Source organism: Oncorhynchus keta, chromosome 23, assembly GCF_023373465.1.
Source record: "Oncorhynchus keta strain PuntledgeMale-10-30-2019 chromosome 23, Oket_V2, whole genome shotgun sequence".
In the NCBI taxonomy this organism is placed as follows: Eukaryota; Metazoa; Chordata; class Actinopteri; order Salmoniformes; family Salmonidae; genus Oncorhynchus; species Oncorhynchus keta.
In genome coordinates, this window is record NC_068443.1 from 45,560,296 (window position 1) to 45,575,789 (window position 15,494).

Below are 15,494 nucleotides of genomic sequence, written 5' to 3' on the forward strand. Positions count from 1 at the left end.
ATCACCATATTAGCTAACGTCATAGTCAACATAGCTACTAGAACTAATGCATTACTAAACCCGCTACAATGATGCAGTACAGTATACAGTCAGCATGCAGTTTAGCAAAAATAATAAAACCAAAAGTTTACCTTGACTTGGAAGAGTTCCAGTGTTGGATAGCCTTAGCCAGCTAGCTAACATATCATCCCTCTCTGTTGGATAACCTTAGCCAGCTAGCTAACATAGCATCCCTCTCTGTTGGATAGCCTTAGCCAGCTAGCTAACATAGCATCCCTCTCTGTTGGATAGCCTTAGCCAGCTAGCTAACATATCATCCCTCTCTGTTGGATAGCCTTAGCCAGCTAGCTAACATAGCATCCCTCTCTGTTTGAGCCGGGTGTTTAAGTAGGCTAAACTAGCGATGTGCATTCACTAGCTAAGTGAACGGGAACGGGAAGAAAATACAATGATCTCTCTTTCTTGCTTCTACTTCATTAATTAGTGTCTTTCTCTCTCTCTTTGAGTCAAATACCGACTACATTTTATTCACTGCATTGCTAGCTAGCTATAGTTTACGCTTTCAGTACTAGATTCATTATCTGATCCTTTGATTGGGTGGACAACATGTTCGTTCATGCTGCAAGAGCTCTGATAGGTTGAAGGACGTTCTCCAGAAGTTCTCATAATTACTGTGTAAGTCTTTGGAAGGAGGTGAGAATCATGAGCCTCCTAGGTTTTGTATTGAAGTCAATGTACCCAGAGGAGGACGGACGCTAGCTGTCCTCCGAAATGCTACACCATGGTGTTACACTACAGAGTGCTGTTGAGGCTACTGTGGACATTAATTGCAAAACATTTTGTTTTAATAATCAATTATTTGGTGACGTGAATATATTGTGTCTAGTTTTTTTTAAATGCTAACTTTTTTATGTTTCACTATTTAAAAAAAAAAATGTAATTCACTGAGGAGGATGGTCCTCCCCTTCCTCCTCTGAGGAACCGCCACTGCTCTGTCCACATGCTGCTGTTCTCCTGACAGGACAGATTTGTCTCGTATACTGAAGTGCCGGCAGCTGATGTCTGCTGTCTGCTGTCTGCTGGTGCTCATCACTGTTGTCTCATGGATTAGGCCTGTAGGAATTACTCCTACCGACATCCCAGTCTCAGCCGTTACACATGTTTAGTAACTGTTAGCACAATGACTGACATTCTAAAACTGGCATATGCAGTGCTTGACCTGGACTGAAACAAGTACCGGAACTCTCTTTGGGTGCCAGTACTGTTTATATTTATGTACAAGGAACACCTCAATCTAACATTCTATAGGAGGTGCCGAACTCAAGCAGAAGAAAATGTGAGGTTTCTGGTACTCAGTTTCGGTGAGCTCCTGATCAAGTGAAGTACGTATAGTATAGTACGGATGATATGTACGTATAGTATAGTACTGGGGATATGTATGTATAGTATAGTACTGGGGATATGTACGTATAGTATAGTACTGGGGATATGTACGTATAGTATAGTACTGGGGATATGTACGTATAGTATAGTACTGGGGATATGTACATATAGTATAGTACTGGGGATATGTATAGTATAGTACGGGGATATGTATGTATAGTATAGTACGGGGGATATGTACGTATAGTACTGGGGATATTTATGTATAGTATAGTACTGGGGATATGTATGTATAGTATAGTACTGGGGATATGTATGTATAGTATAGTATTGGGGATATGTACGTATGTATAGTACTGGGGATATTTATGTATAGTATAGTACTCGGGATATGTATGTATAGTACTGGGGATATGTATGTATAGTATAGTACTGGGGATATGTATGTATAGTATAGTACTGGGGATATGTATGTATAGTATAGTACTGGGGATATGTACGTATAGTATAGCACTGGGGATATGTATAGTATAGTACTGGGGATATGTATGTATAGTATAGTACTGGGGATATGTATGTATAGTATAGTACTGGGGATATGTATGTATAGTATAGTACTGGGGATATGTACGTATAGTATAGCACTGGGGATATGTATAGTATAGTACTGGGGATATGTATGTATCATATATTACTGGGGATATGTATAGTATAGTATAGTATAGTACTGGGGATATGTATAGTATAGTATAGTACTGGGGATATGTACATATAGTATAGTACTGGGGATATGTATAGTATAGTATAGTATAGTATAGTACTGGGGATATGTACGTATAGTATAGTACGGGGCATACGTATAGTATAGTATAGTATAGTATAGTACTGGGGATATGTATGTATAGTATAGTACTGGGGATAGGTATGTATAGTATAGTACTGGGGATATGTACGTATAGTATAGCACTGGGGATATGTATAGTATAGTACTGGGGATATGTATGTATAGTATAGTACTGGGGATATGTATAGTATAGTATAGTATAGTATAGTATAGTATAGTATAGTATAGTATAGGGGATATGTATGTATAGTATAGCACTGGGGATATGTATAGTATAGTATAGTATAGTACTGGGGATATGTATGTATAGTATAGTATAGTATAGTATAGTATAGTACTGGGGATATGTATGTATAGTATAGTACTGGGGATATGTATAGTATAGTATAGTATAGTATAGTATAGTACTGGGGATATGTATGTATATATAGCACTGGGGATATGTATAGTATAGTATAGTATAGTATAGTACTGGGGATATGTATAGTATAGTATAGTACTGGGGATATGTACATATAGTATAGTACGGGGCATACGTATAGTATAGTATAGTATAGTATAGTACTGGGGATATGTATGTATAGTATAGTACTGGGGATATGTATGTATAGTATAGTACTGGGGATATGTATGTATAGTATAGTACTGGGGATATGTATGTATAGTATAGTACTGGGGATATGTATGTATAGTATAGTACTGGGGATATGTATGTATAGTATAGTACTGGGGATATGTATGTATAGTATAGTACTGGGGATATGTATGTATAGTATAGTACTGGGGATATGTATGTATAGTATAGTACTGGGGATATGTACATATAGTATAGTACGGGGGATATGTACGTATAGTATAGCACTGGGGATATGTATAGTATAGTACTGGGGATATGTATGTATAGTATAGTACTGGGGATATGTATGTATAGTATAGTACTGGGGATATGTATAGTATAGTATAGTACTGGGGATATGTACGTATAGTATTTATGTATAGTATAGTACTGGGGATATGTATGTATAGTATAGTACTGGGGATATATATGTATAGTATAGTACTGGGGATATGTACCTATAGTATAGTACGGGGGATATGTATGTATAGTATAGTACTGGGGATATTTATGTATAGTATAGTACTCGGGATATGTATGTATAGTACTGGGGATATGTATGTATAGTATAGTACTGGGGATATGTATGTATAGTATAGTACTGGGGATATGTATGTATAGTATAGTACTGGGGATATGTACGTATAGTATAGCACTGGGGATATGTATAGTATAGTACTGGGGATATGTATGTATCATATATTACTGGGGATATGTATAGTATAGTATAGTATAGTACTGGGGATATGTATAGTATAGTATAGTACTGGGGATATGTACATATAGTATAGTACGGGGCATACGTATAGTATAGTATAGTATAGTATAGTATAGTATAGTATAGTATAGGGGATATGTATGTATAGTATAGTACTGGGGATATGTATAGTATAGTATAGTATAGTACTGGGGATATGTATAGTATAGTATAGTACTGGGGATATGTACATATAGTATAGTACGGGGCATACGTATAGTATAGTATAGTATAGTATAGTATAGTACTGGGGATATGTATGTATAGTATAGTACTGGGGATAGGTATGTATAGTATAGTACTGGGGATATGTACGTATAGTATAGCACTGGGGATATGTATAGTATAGTACTGGGGATATGTATGTATAGTATAGTACTGGGGATATGTATGTATAGTATAGTACTGGGGATATGTATGTATAGTATAGTACTGGGGATATGTATGTATAGTATAGTACTGGGGATATGTATGTATAGTATAGTACTGGGGATATGTATGTATAGTATAGTACTGGGGATATGTATGTATAGTATAGTACTGGGGATATGTATGTATAGTATAGTACTGGGGATATGTATGTATAGTATAGTACTGGGGATATGTACCTATAGTATAGTACGGGGATATGTATGTATAGTATAGTACTTGGGATATGTACCTATAGTATAGTACTTGGGATATGTATGTATAGTATAGTACTGGGGATATGTATGTATAGTATAGTACTGGGGATATGTATGTATAGTATAGTACTGGTATATGTATGTATAGTATAGTACTGGGGATATGTATGTATAGTATAGTACTGGGGATATGTATGTATAGTATAGTACTGGGGATATGTACATATAGTATAGTACGGGGGATATGTATGTATAGTATAGCACTGGGGATATGTATAGTATAGTACTGGGGATATGTATGTATAGTATAGTACTGGGGATATGTATGTATAGTATAGTACTGGGGATATGTATGTATAGTATAGTACTGGGGATATGTATGTATAGTATAGTACTGGGGATATGTATGTATAGTATAGTACTGGGGATATGTATGTATAGTATAGTACTGGGGATATGTACGTATAGTATAGTATGGGGATATGTATGTATAGTATAGTACTGGGGATATGTATGTATAGTACTGGGGATATGTATGTATAGTATAGTACTGGGGATATGTATGTATAGTATAGTACTGGGGATATGTATGTATAGTATAGTACTGGGGATATGTATGTATAGTATAGTACTGAGGATATGTATGTATAGTATAGTACGGGGGATATGTATGTATAGTATAGTACTGAGGATATGTATGTATAGTACTGGGGATATGTATAGTATAGTATAGTACTGGGGATATGTATGTATAGTATAGTACGGGGATATGTATGTATAGTATAGTACTGAGGATATGTATGTATAGTATAGTACTGGGGATATGTATGTATAGTATAGTACTGGGGATATGTACGTATAGTATAGTATGGGGGATATGTATGTATAGTATAGTACTGGGGATATGTATGTATAGTATAGTACTGGTATATGTATGTATAGTATAGTATAGTACTGGGGATATGTATGTATAGTACTGGGGATATGTATGTATAGTATAGTACGGGGATATGTATGTATAGTATAGTATGGGGGATATGTATGTATAGTATAGTACGGGGGATATGTATGTATAGTATAGTACTGGGGATATATATGTATAGTATAGTACTGGGGATATGTATGTATAGTACTGGGGATATGTATAGTATAGTATAGTACTGGGGATATGTATGTATAGTATAGTACTGGGGATATGTATGTATATTATAGTACTGGGGATATGTATGTATAGTATAGTACTGGGGATATGTATGTATAGTATAGTATAGTACTGGGGATATGTATGTATAGTACTGGGGATATGTATGTATAGTATAGTACGGGGGATATGTATGTATAGTATAGTATGGGGGATATGTATGTATAGTATAGTACTGGGGATAGGTATGTATAGTACTGGGGATATGTATGTATAGTATAGTACTGGGGATATGTATGTATAGTATAGTACTGGGGATATGTATGTATAGTATAGTACTGGGGATATGTATGTATAGTATAGTACTGGGGATATGTATGTATAGTATAGTACTGGGGATATGTATGTATAGTATAGTACTGGGGATATGTATGTATAGTATAGTACTGAGGATATGTATGTATAGTATAGTATTGGGGATATGTATGTATAGTATAGTACTGGGGATATGTATGTATAGTATAGTACTGGGGATATGTATGTATAGTATAGTACGGGGGATATGTATGTATAGTATAGTACTGGGGATATGTATGTATAGTATAGTATAGTACTTGGGATATGTATGTATAGTACTGGGGATAGGTATGTATAGTACTGGGGATATGTATGTATAGTATAGTACTGGGGATATGTATGTATAGTATAGTACTGGGGATATGTATGTATAGTATAGTACTGGGGATATGTATGTATAGTATAGTACTGGGGATATGTATGTATAGTACTGGGGATATGTATGTATAGTATAGTACTTGGGATATGTATGTATAGTATAGTACTGGGGATATGTATGTATAGTATAGTACTGGGGATATGTACGTATAGTATAGTACTGGGGATATGTATGTATAGTATAGTACTGGGGATATGTATGTATAGTATAGTACTGGGGATATGTACGTATAGTATAGTACTGGGGATATGTATGTATAGTATAGTACTTGGGATATGTATGTATAGTACAGGGGATATGTATGTATAGTATAGTATTGGGGATATGTATGTATAGTATAGTATTGGGGATATGTATGTATAGTATAGTACTGGGGATATGTATGTATAGTATAGTATAGTATTGGGGATATGTATGTATAGTACAGGGGATATGTATGTATAGTATAGTATTGGGGATATGTATGTATAGTATAGTACAGGGGATATGTATGTATAGTATAGTATTGGGGATATGTATGTATAGTATAGTATAGTATAGTATTGGGGATATGTATGTATAGTATAGTACTGGGGATATGTATGTATAGTACAGGGGATATGTATGTATAGTATAGTATTGGGGATATGTATGTATAGTATAGTACTGGGGATATGTATGTATAGTACAGGGGATATGTATGTATAGTATAGTATTGGGGATATGTATGTATAGTATAGTACTGAGGATATGTACGTATAGTCTAGTATTGGGGATATCTATGTATAGTATAGTACTGGGAATATGTATGTATAGTACAGGGGATATGTATGTATAGTATAGTACTGGGGATATGTATAGTACTGGGAATATGTATGTATAGTACAGGGATATGTATGTATCGTATAGTATTGGGGATATGTATGTATAGTATAGTACTGGGGATATGTATAGTACTGGGAATATGTATGTATAGTACAGGGGATATGTATGTATAGTATAGTACTGGGGATATGTATAGTACTGGGAATATGTATGTATAGTACAGGGGATATGTATGTATCGTATAGTATTGGGGATATGTATGTATAGTATAGTACTGGGGATATATAGTATAGTACTGGGAAATGTATGCATAGTACAGGGGATATGTATGTATAGTATAGTATTGGGGATATGTATGTATAGTATAGTACTGGGGATATGTGTACTGGGAATATGTATGTATAGTACAGGGGATATGTATGTATAGTATAGTACTGGGGATATGTATAGTACTGGGAATATGTATGTATAGTACAGGGATATGTATGTATCGTATAGTATTGGGGATATGTATGTATAGTATAGTACTGGGGATATGTATAGTACTGGGAATATGTATGTATAGTACAGGGGATATGTATGTATAGTATAGTACTGGGGATATGTATAGTACTGGTAATATGTATGTATAGTACAGGGATATGTATGTATCGTATAGTATTGGGGATATGTATGTATAGTATAGTACTGGGGATATGTATAGTACAGGGATATGTATGTATAGTATAGTACTGGGGATATGTATAGTACTGGGAATATGTATGTATAGTACAGGGGATATGTATGTATCGTATAGCTATTGATATGTATGTATCGTATAGTATGGGGATATGTATGGTATAGTATAGTACAGGGGATATGTAAACTATCGTATAGTATTAATATGTATGTATAGTACTGCACATAGAAGCACCAAAGCTTCACACTTATGTGATGCTACACCTTGTAATTGCATCTCTGTGTCTGTTTCAGGTACATGGGTGACGTTTGGCAGTCAGATCACAGATGAGGTGAGACGATCGTTTACTAATGTTTTTCTACTTGGTTTTATGGAGAGAGGAAATGTGTACAGTCTTTTCCTCTGGTATTTAATGCTCTACAACGCCTTGACACTTTAGCAGACACAAAGTTAGCTATGAATCAGTGTGTACTCTGGGTAAAATCTCTTTGGTTCAGTTAGTGTACATTTTTTAAACTTCTTCATTTAACCTTTATTTAAAGTAGGCAAGTCAGTTAAGAACAAATTCTTATTTACATTGCCGGCCTACACCGGCCAAACCTGGGCCAATTGTGCCTCCGACCTATGGGACTCCCATTCACCCCATTCACGGCCCGGTTGGGACCCCAATTCACCCCATTCACGGCCCGGTTGGGACTCCCATTCACCCCATTCACGGCCCGGTTGGGACTCCCATTCACCCCATTCACGGCCCGGTTGGGACTCCCATTCACCCCATTCACGGCCCGGTTGGGACTCCCATTCACCCCATTCACGGCCCGGTTGGGACTCCCATTCACCCCATTCACGGCCCGGTTGGGACTCCCATTCACCCCATTCACGGCCCGGTTGGGACTCCCATTCACCCCATTCACGGCCCGGTTGGGACTCCCATTCACCCCATTCACGGCCCGGTTGGGACTCCCATTCACCCCATTCACGGCCCGGTTGTGATACAGCCTGGATTCGATGGTGCACTACAGCAGTGTAATGTGTGGTAGGTGTGTAGTGAAAAAAACATGGATATAAATACCTTTCAGCAGTTATCATACACCCTCATTTAAAAAAAAAAATAAAATCGCTTCGCAGTAGGCGTATTTGCGACACTGATTTACCAACGATTTATGTGAATGATTCAAAGCAAGAGGCTAATGACCACGAATAATTGGACAATTGCCTTATCGGAGTCGGCAAACGTATCGGGCAAACTGAGGACAATGCATTGTTGCAATCACATCAAAGAATCCCTCTCCTCACCTACAGTCCTGTTTCAAGTTCGATCAAACATGTGGTTAATAGACACCCAAGGTTTCACTCATTCTGGTGAGAGGATGAAGGTTTGAGTTAGAAAAGTATTATTATTTGATTCCTGATGGTAATATATATATATATAATATACCCTTTGTCGCAACTGTGTCCACTGTGATGCCATGATCAGACGGGGAACTCTCTTATCAATCCTCATTCCGGTTAGAGGATAAAGGTTTGAGTTAGAAAAACATGTAACACAGAAATGTGTTGTAATATCTCCTTTAAGTGTTCCTGTAACTTGTATTATTTGGGTAAGACTAAACGTGAACCTAAGACAACGGTATGAGAGCATAAGAGCTCCATAGCCATGATCATGAACAAAGAGTTAAAACGTTATGGTGTAGGCGCCACGGAGGGGAGGAGATAGGGATTAATTACTTGCCCCAGCAGGCCTCAATGGGGAATGGTATTTTAAATTTTTTTTGTAGTAGTAGGTTCTAAATAGGCCATATGTTTAGGTAATGACATCATAATGTATTGTGTGTGTGTTTTTTGTTGTCTTAATTTGATGTTGATGTTTCCACCACAGCGCCCTCTGCTGGGATCTCTTGATCGGGACAATATTTATAATAATGCCCACCTGTGTGGTATTGTTACATGGACCCACTGTCACACAAACTCGCAAACACACACACACACACACACACACACACACACACACACACACACACACACACACACACACACACACACACACACACACACACACACACACACACACACACACACACACACACACACACAGGCTTGCTTTTAGGCAAAATAATCTGTGACCTCATTGCCTTCACCATGACTCCCCTCTCCCCTGTCTCCCCTCTCTCCTGGCTCCCCTCTCCCCTGGCTCCCCCTCTCCCCTGGCTCCCCTCTCCCCTCCCTGGCCCCCTCTCCCCTGTCTCCCCTCTCCCCTGTCTCCCTCTCCCCCCCCTGGCTCCCCTCTCCCCTGGCTCCCCTCTCTCCTGGCTCCCCTCTCCCCTGGCTCCCCTCTCCCTGGCCCCCTCTCCCTGTCTCCCCTCTCTTCTGGCTCCCTCTCCCCTCCCCCTGGCTCCCCCTGGCTCCCCTGGCCCTCTCCCCTGTCTCCCTCTCCCTGTCTCCCCTCTCTCCTGGCTCCCTCTCTCTCCTGGCTCCCTCTCCCTGGCTCCCTCTGGCTCCCCTCTCTCCTGGCTCCCTCTCTCCCCCTGGCTCCCCTCTCCTGGCTCTCCTCTCCCTCCTCTCCTGGCTCTCCTCTCCCTCTCCCTGGCTCCCCTCTCCCCTCTCTCTCCTGTCCTCTCTCCTGGCTCTCCCTCTCTCCTCTCCCATGGCCCCCTCTCCTGGCTCTCCTCTCCCATCTCACCTGGCTCCCCTCCCTCTCCCTGGCTCCCTATCTCCTGGCTCCCTCTCCTCTCTCCTGGCTCCCCTCTCCTCCAGGATCCCCTCTCTCCTCTCCCATCTCACCTGGCTCCCTCTCCCCTGGCTCCCCTATCTCCTGGCTCCCCTCTCTCCTGGCTCCCCTCTCCCCAGGATCCCCTCTCTCCTCTCCCCTCTCCCCAGGCTCCCCTCTCTCCTCTCCCCTGGCTCCCCTCTCCCCTGGCTCCCCTCTCTACTGGCTCTCCTCTCCCCTCTCTCCTGGCTCTCCTCTCCCCTCTCTCCTGGCTCTCCTCTCCCCTCTCTCCTGGCTCTCCTCTCTCCTGGCTCTCCTCTCTCCTCTCTCCTGGCTCTCCCCAGTCCCTCTGCTCTCTGGTCCAGTCCCTCTGGTCCAGTCCCTCTGGTCTCTGGTCCAGTCCCTCTAGTCCAGTCCCTCTGCTCTCTGGTCCAGTCCCTCTGGTCTCTGGTCCAGACCCTCTGCTCTCTGGTCCAGTCCCTCTGCTCTCTGGTCCAGTCCCTCTGGTCTCTGGTCTAGTCCCTCTGGTCTCTGGTCCAGACCCTCTGCTCTCTGGTCCAGTCCCTCTGCTCTCTGGTCCAGTCCCTCTGGTCCAGTCCCTCTAGTCCAGTCCCTCTGCTCTCTGGTCCAGTCCCTCTGCTCTCTGGTCCAGTCCCTCTGGTCTCTGGTCCAGACCCTCTGCTCTCTGGTCCAGTCCCTCTGCTCTCTGGTCCAGTCCCTCTGGTCCAGTCCCTCTAGTCCAGTCCCTCTGCTCTCTGGTCCTGTCCCCCTGGTCTCTGGTCCAGTCCCTCTGGTCTCTGGTCCAGTCCCTCTGCTCTCTGGTCCAGTCCCTCTGGTCTCTGGTCCAGTCCCTCTGCTCTCTGGTCCAGTCCCTCTGCTCTCTAGTCCAGTCCCTCTGCTCTCTGGTCTAGTCCCTCTGCTCTCTGGTCCAGTCCCTCTGGTCCAGTCCCTCTGCTCTCTGGTCCAGTCCCTCCGCTCTCTGGTCCAGTCCCTCTGCTCTCTGGTCCAGTCCCTCTGCTCTCTGGTCCAGTCCCTCTGCTCTCTGGTCCAGTCCCTCTGGTCTCTGGTCCAGTCCTCCGCTCTCTGGTCCAGTCCCTCTGCTCTCTGGTCCAGTCCCTCTGGTCCAGTCCCTCTGCTCTCTGGTCCAGTCCCTCCGCTCTCTGGTCCAGTCCCTCTGCTCTCTGGTCCAGTCCCTCTGGTCCAGTCCCTCTGCTCTCTGGTCCAGTCCCTCTGGTCTCTGGTCCAGTCCCTCCGCTCTCTGGTCCAGTCCCTCTGCTCTCTGGTCCAGTCCCTCTGGTCCAGTCCCTCTGCTCTCTGGTCCAGTCCCTCTGGTCCAGTCCCTCTGCTCTCTGGTCCAGTCCCTCCGCTTTCTGGTCCAGTCCCTCTGCTCTCTGGTCCAGTCCCTCTGCTCTCTGGTCCATTCCCTCTGCTCTCTGGTCCAGTCCCTCTGCTCTCTGGTGCAGTCCCTCTGCTCTCTAGTCCAGTGAAGTGGTGAAGTGAAATGAAAAAAATAGCTTGTTTCAAAAAATAAATAAAAAATGGAAATGGCAAAGTGGTGTGTGTATACAGGTACGTTTTCACCCCCTTTGCTATGAAGCCCCTAAATAAGATCTGGTGCTACAAATTACCTTCAGAAGTCACGTAATTAGTTAGAGATTAGTTAAAGTCCACCTGTCACATGATCTGTCACACTATATATACACACCTGTTCTGAAAGGCCCCAGAGTCTGCAACACCACTAAGCAAGGAGAACCACCAAGCAAGCGACACCATGAAGACCAAGGAGCTCTCTAAACAGGTCAGGGACAAAGTTGTGGAGAAGTTCAGATCAGGGTTGGGTTATAAAAAAATATCCAAAACTTTGAACATCCCACGGAGCACCATTAAATCCATTATTAAAAAATGGAAAGAATATGGCACCACAACAAACCTGCCAAGAGAGGGCCGCCCACCAAAACTCACGGACCAGGCAAGGAAGGCATTAATCAGAGAGGCAACAAAGAGACCAAAGATAAACCTGAAGGAGCTGCAAAGCTCCACAGCGGAGATTGGAGTATCTGTCCATAGGACCACTTTAAGCAGTACACTCCACAGAGCTGGGCTTTGTGTTTGGTGTTCTCCAAAAGGCATGTGGGAGACTCCCCAAACATACAGAAGAAGATACTCTGGTCAGATGAGACTAAAATGTATATTTTTGGCCATCAATGAAAACATTATGTCTGGCGCAAACCCAACACCTCTCATCACCCCGAGAACACCATGTTTTTCATGGGCAGGGACTGGGTTGGAAACTGGTAGGAATTGAAGGAATGATGGATGGTGCTAAATACAGGGAAGTTATTGAGGGAAACCTGTTTCAGTCTTCCAGAGATGTGAGACTGTGACAGAGGTTCACCTTCCAGCAGGACAATGACCCTAAGCATACTGCTAAAGCAACACTTGAGTGGTTTAAGGGGAAACATTTAAATGTCTTGGAACGGCCCAGACCTCAATCCAAGCTGTACCCCAGCAGAACCCATCCAACTTGAAGGAGCTGGAGCAGTATTGCGTTGAAGTATGGACAAAAATCCCAGTGGCTAGAAGTGCCAAGCTTATAGAGACATACCCCAAGATACTTGCAGCTGTAATTGCTGCAAAAGGTGGATCTACAAAGAAATGGCTTTGAGGGTGTGAATAGTTATGAACGCTCAAGTTTTCTGTTTTTTTTGTCTCGTTTCTTATTTGTTTCACAAGAAAACATATTTAGCATCTTCAAAGTGGTAGACATGTTGTGTAAATCAAATGATACAACCCCCCACCCCTATTTTAATTCTAGGTTGTAAAGGCAACAAAATAGGAAAAAATGCAAAGGGGGCTGAATACTTTCACAAGCCACTGTACCTCCCTGCTTTATTTACAGGATATGGAAGATGTGCTCTTTTAGTCTCCAGTAGGTTTCCTCAAGGAGAAAGCCTCCACTTCTATGCCAAAGATAATAACACACAAACACTACAGTCAATACTATTTACACCATAGTGGAGTATTTTCTCATGGTGGGTTGTGACAGGGGGACAATATGAACACACACAACACCTATTGTGTAACAGGGTGACACTTTTGGGTGGTGGTTTGACGGTGACTTTGGGCTGGTGTTTGGCTCTGGGGGTTGCAGTAAGTAGACGGTAGGGAGGTCCGTGTGGTGACAGTGTAGAGATTAGCAGTAATTGGATTTTTAAATTGCAGTGAGTGAATGTGATTATGGTGTCGGAGTAACCATGACCTCGTCTTTCAGACTTTCTCTCTCTCTCTCCTTTTCTCCCCACGTCTCCTTGTTTCTGTTCTGATTTCTTCTCCCTCTCATTCAATTAGCCTCTTCTTCTCTCTGAAACTCTTTCCACCACACTCTTCCTCTCCTCTTTTCTATCAATACAATTCATTTCAATTTAAGGGTTTAATTGACATGGGAAACATATGTTAACGTTGCCTTAGCAAGTGAAGTAGATAATAAACAAAAGTGAAACCTCTCTCTCTCTCTCTCTCTCTGCTGTGTTATACCAGAGAAGGTCATATCTCAGTTTATAGATAAGCCCATTGACCTAGTGCTGAAGACGAGAGTTTTCACATTGGGTGGCTTTTAGGAACATTTAAAAAGTACATTATCTCTCCCCAAGTCTTTCTTCACCTCTCTCTTAGTCTCTCTCTCCCTCTCCCTCTCTCCCTCTCCCTCTTTCTCCTCTCCCTCTCTCCCTCTCTCCCTCTCCCTCTCCCTCTCCCTCTCCCTCCCTCTCCCTCTCTCTCCCTCCCTCTCTCCCTCTCCCCCTCTCCCTCCCTCTCCTCTTTCTCCTTCTCCCTCTCTCTCCCTCCCTCTCCTCTCCCTCCCTCTCCCTCTACCTCTCCCTCTACCTCTCCCTCTCCCTCTTTCTCCCTCTCCCTCTCCCTCCCTCTCCTCTCCCTCTCCTCTCCCTCTCCTCTCTCCCTCTCCCTCTCCCCTCTCCCTCTCTCCCTCTCCTCCCTGTTCCAGTTTAATTTCACAGTATATTGTCCCTGCTCTATTACAACCACTCTGAGATTAGCTCACTTTTGTCCCCAGTCATTCTGAGCAGCCAGCCAGTGTTCCAGCTCCATTCTGAACAGCCAGTGTTCCAGCTCCATTCTGAGCAGCCAGTGTTCCAGAACAGCTCCATTCTGAGCAGCCAGTGTTCCAGCTCCATTCTGAGCAGCCAGTGTTCCAGATCCATTCTGAGCAGCCAGTGTTACAGCTCCATTCTGAACAGCCAGTGTTCCAGCTCCATTCTGAGCAGCCAGTGTTCCAGCTCCATTCTGAGCAGCCAGTGTTCCAGCTCCATTCTGAGCAGCCAGTGTTACAGCTCCATTCTGAGCAGCCAGTGTTCCAGTTCCATTCCTCTGTTTTATTTATTTTTAATCACTCTCTCCACTTTCATCCGACGCGTTGGATCGTCCGCTCTCACGCACACACCAGGGTTTGGATCCTTGCCTAACTTCTAGCCGCAGAGATAATTTTAAGAGAGTTGACGGACAGATCCTCAGCGGGGTCGAGGAGGATTAGGGAACGCTGTTAGTGGCAACGCTTCCAAAGTCCTCTACAACTCAAATAGGGAGACGGTTACTCACACACAGACACACACACTCTGTCTCACACAGAGACACACACTCTGTCTCACACAGAGACACACACTCTGTCTCACACACAGACACATACACTCTGTCTCACACAGAGACACACACTCTGTCTCACACAGAGACACACACTCTGTCTCACACAGAGACACACACTCTGTCTCACACACAGACACATACACTCTGTCTCACACAGAGACACACACTCTGTCTCACACAGAGACACACACTCTGTCTCACACAGAGACACACACTCTGTCTCACACACAGACACACACACTCTGTCTCACACAGAGACACACACTCTGTCTCACACAGAGACACACACTCTGTCTCACACAGAGACACACACTCTGTCTCACACAGAGACACACACTCTCTGTCTCACACAGAGACACACACTCTGTCTCACACAGACACACACTCTGTCTCACACAGAGACACACACTCTCAGTCTCACACACAGACACACACACTCTGTCTCACACAGACACACACACTCTGTCTCTCACACAGACACACACACTCTGTCTCACACAGAGACACACACACTCCCAGTCTCACACAGACACACACAGTCTCAC

At 42.8% G+C, this 15,494-nt stretch overlaps 1 protein-coding gene across 3 annotated transcripts in view; it reads left to right on the forward strand.

Moving 5' to 3' along the window:
• Positions 1–15,494, forward strand: part of LOC118380520 (voltage-gated potassium channel subunit beta-1-like) — a 173,999-nt gene that overhangs the window by 119,353 nt on the left and 39,152 nt on the right. For all 3 annotated transcript variants that reach the window (XM_052477324.1, XM_052477325.1, XM_052477326.1), the window contains one exon: positions 7,880–7,917. In XM_052477324.1, coding sequence (XP_052333284.1) covers positions 7,880–7,917 — 38 coding nt within the window. The remainder of the gene's footprint in view (positions 1–7,879; positions 7,918–15,494) is intronic.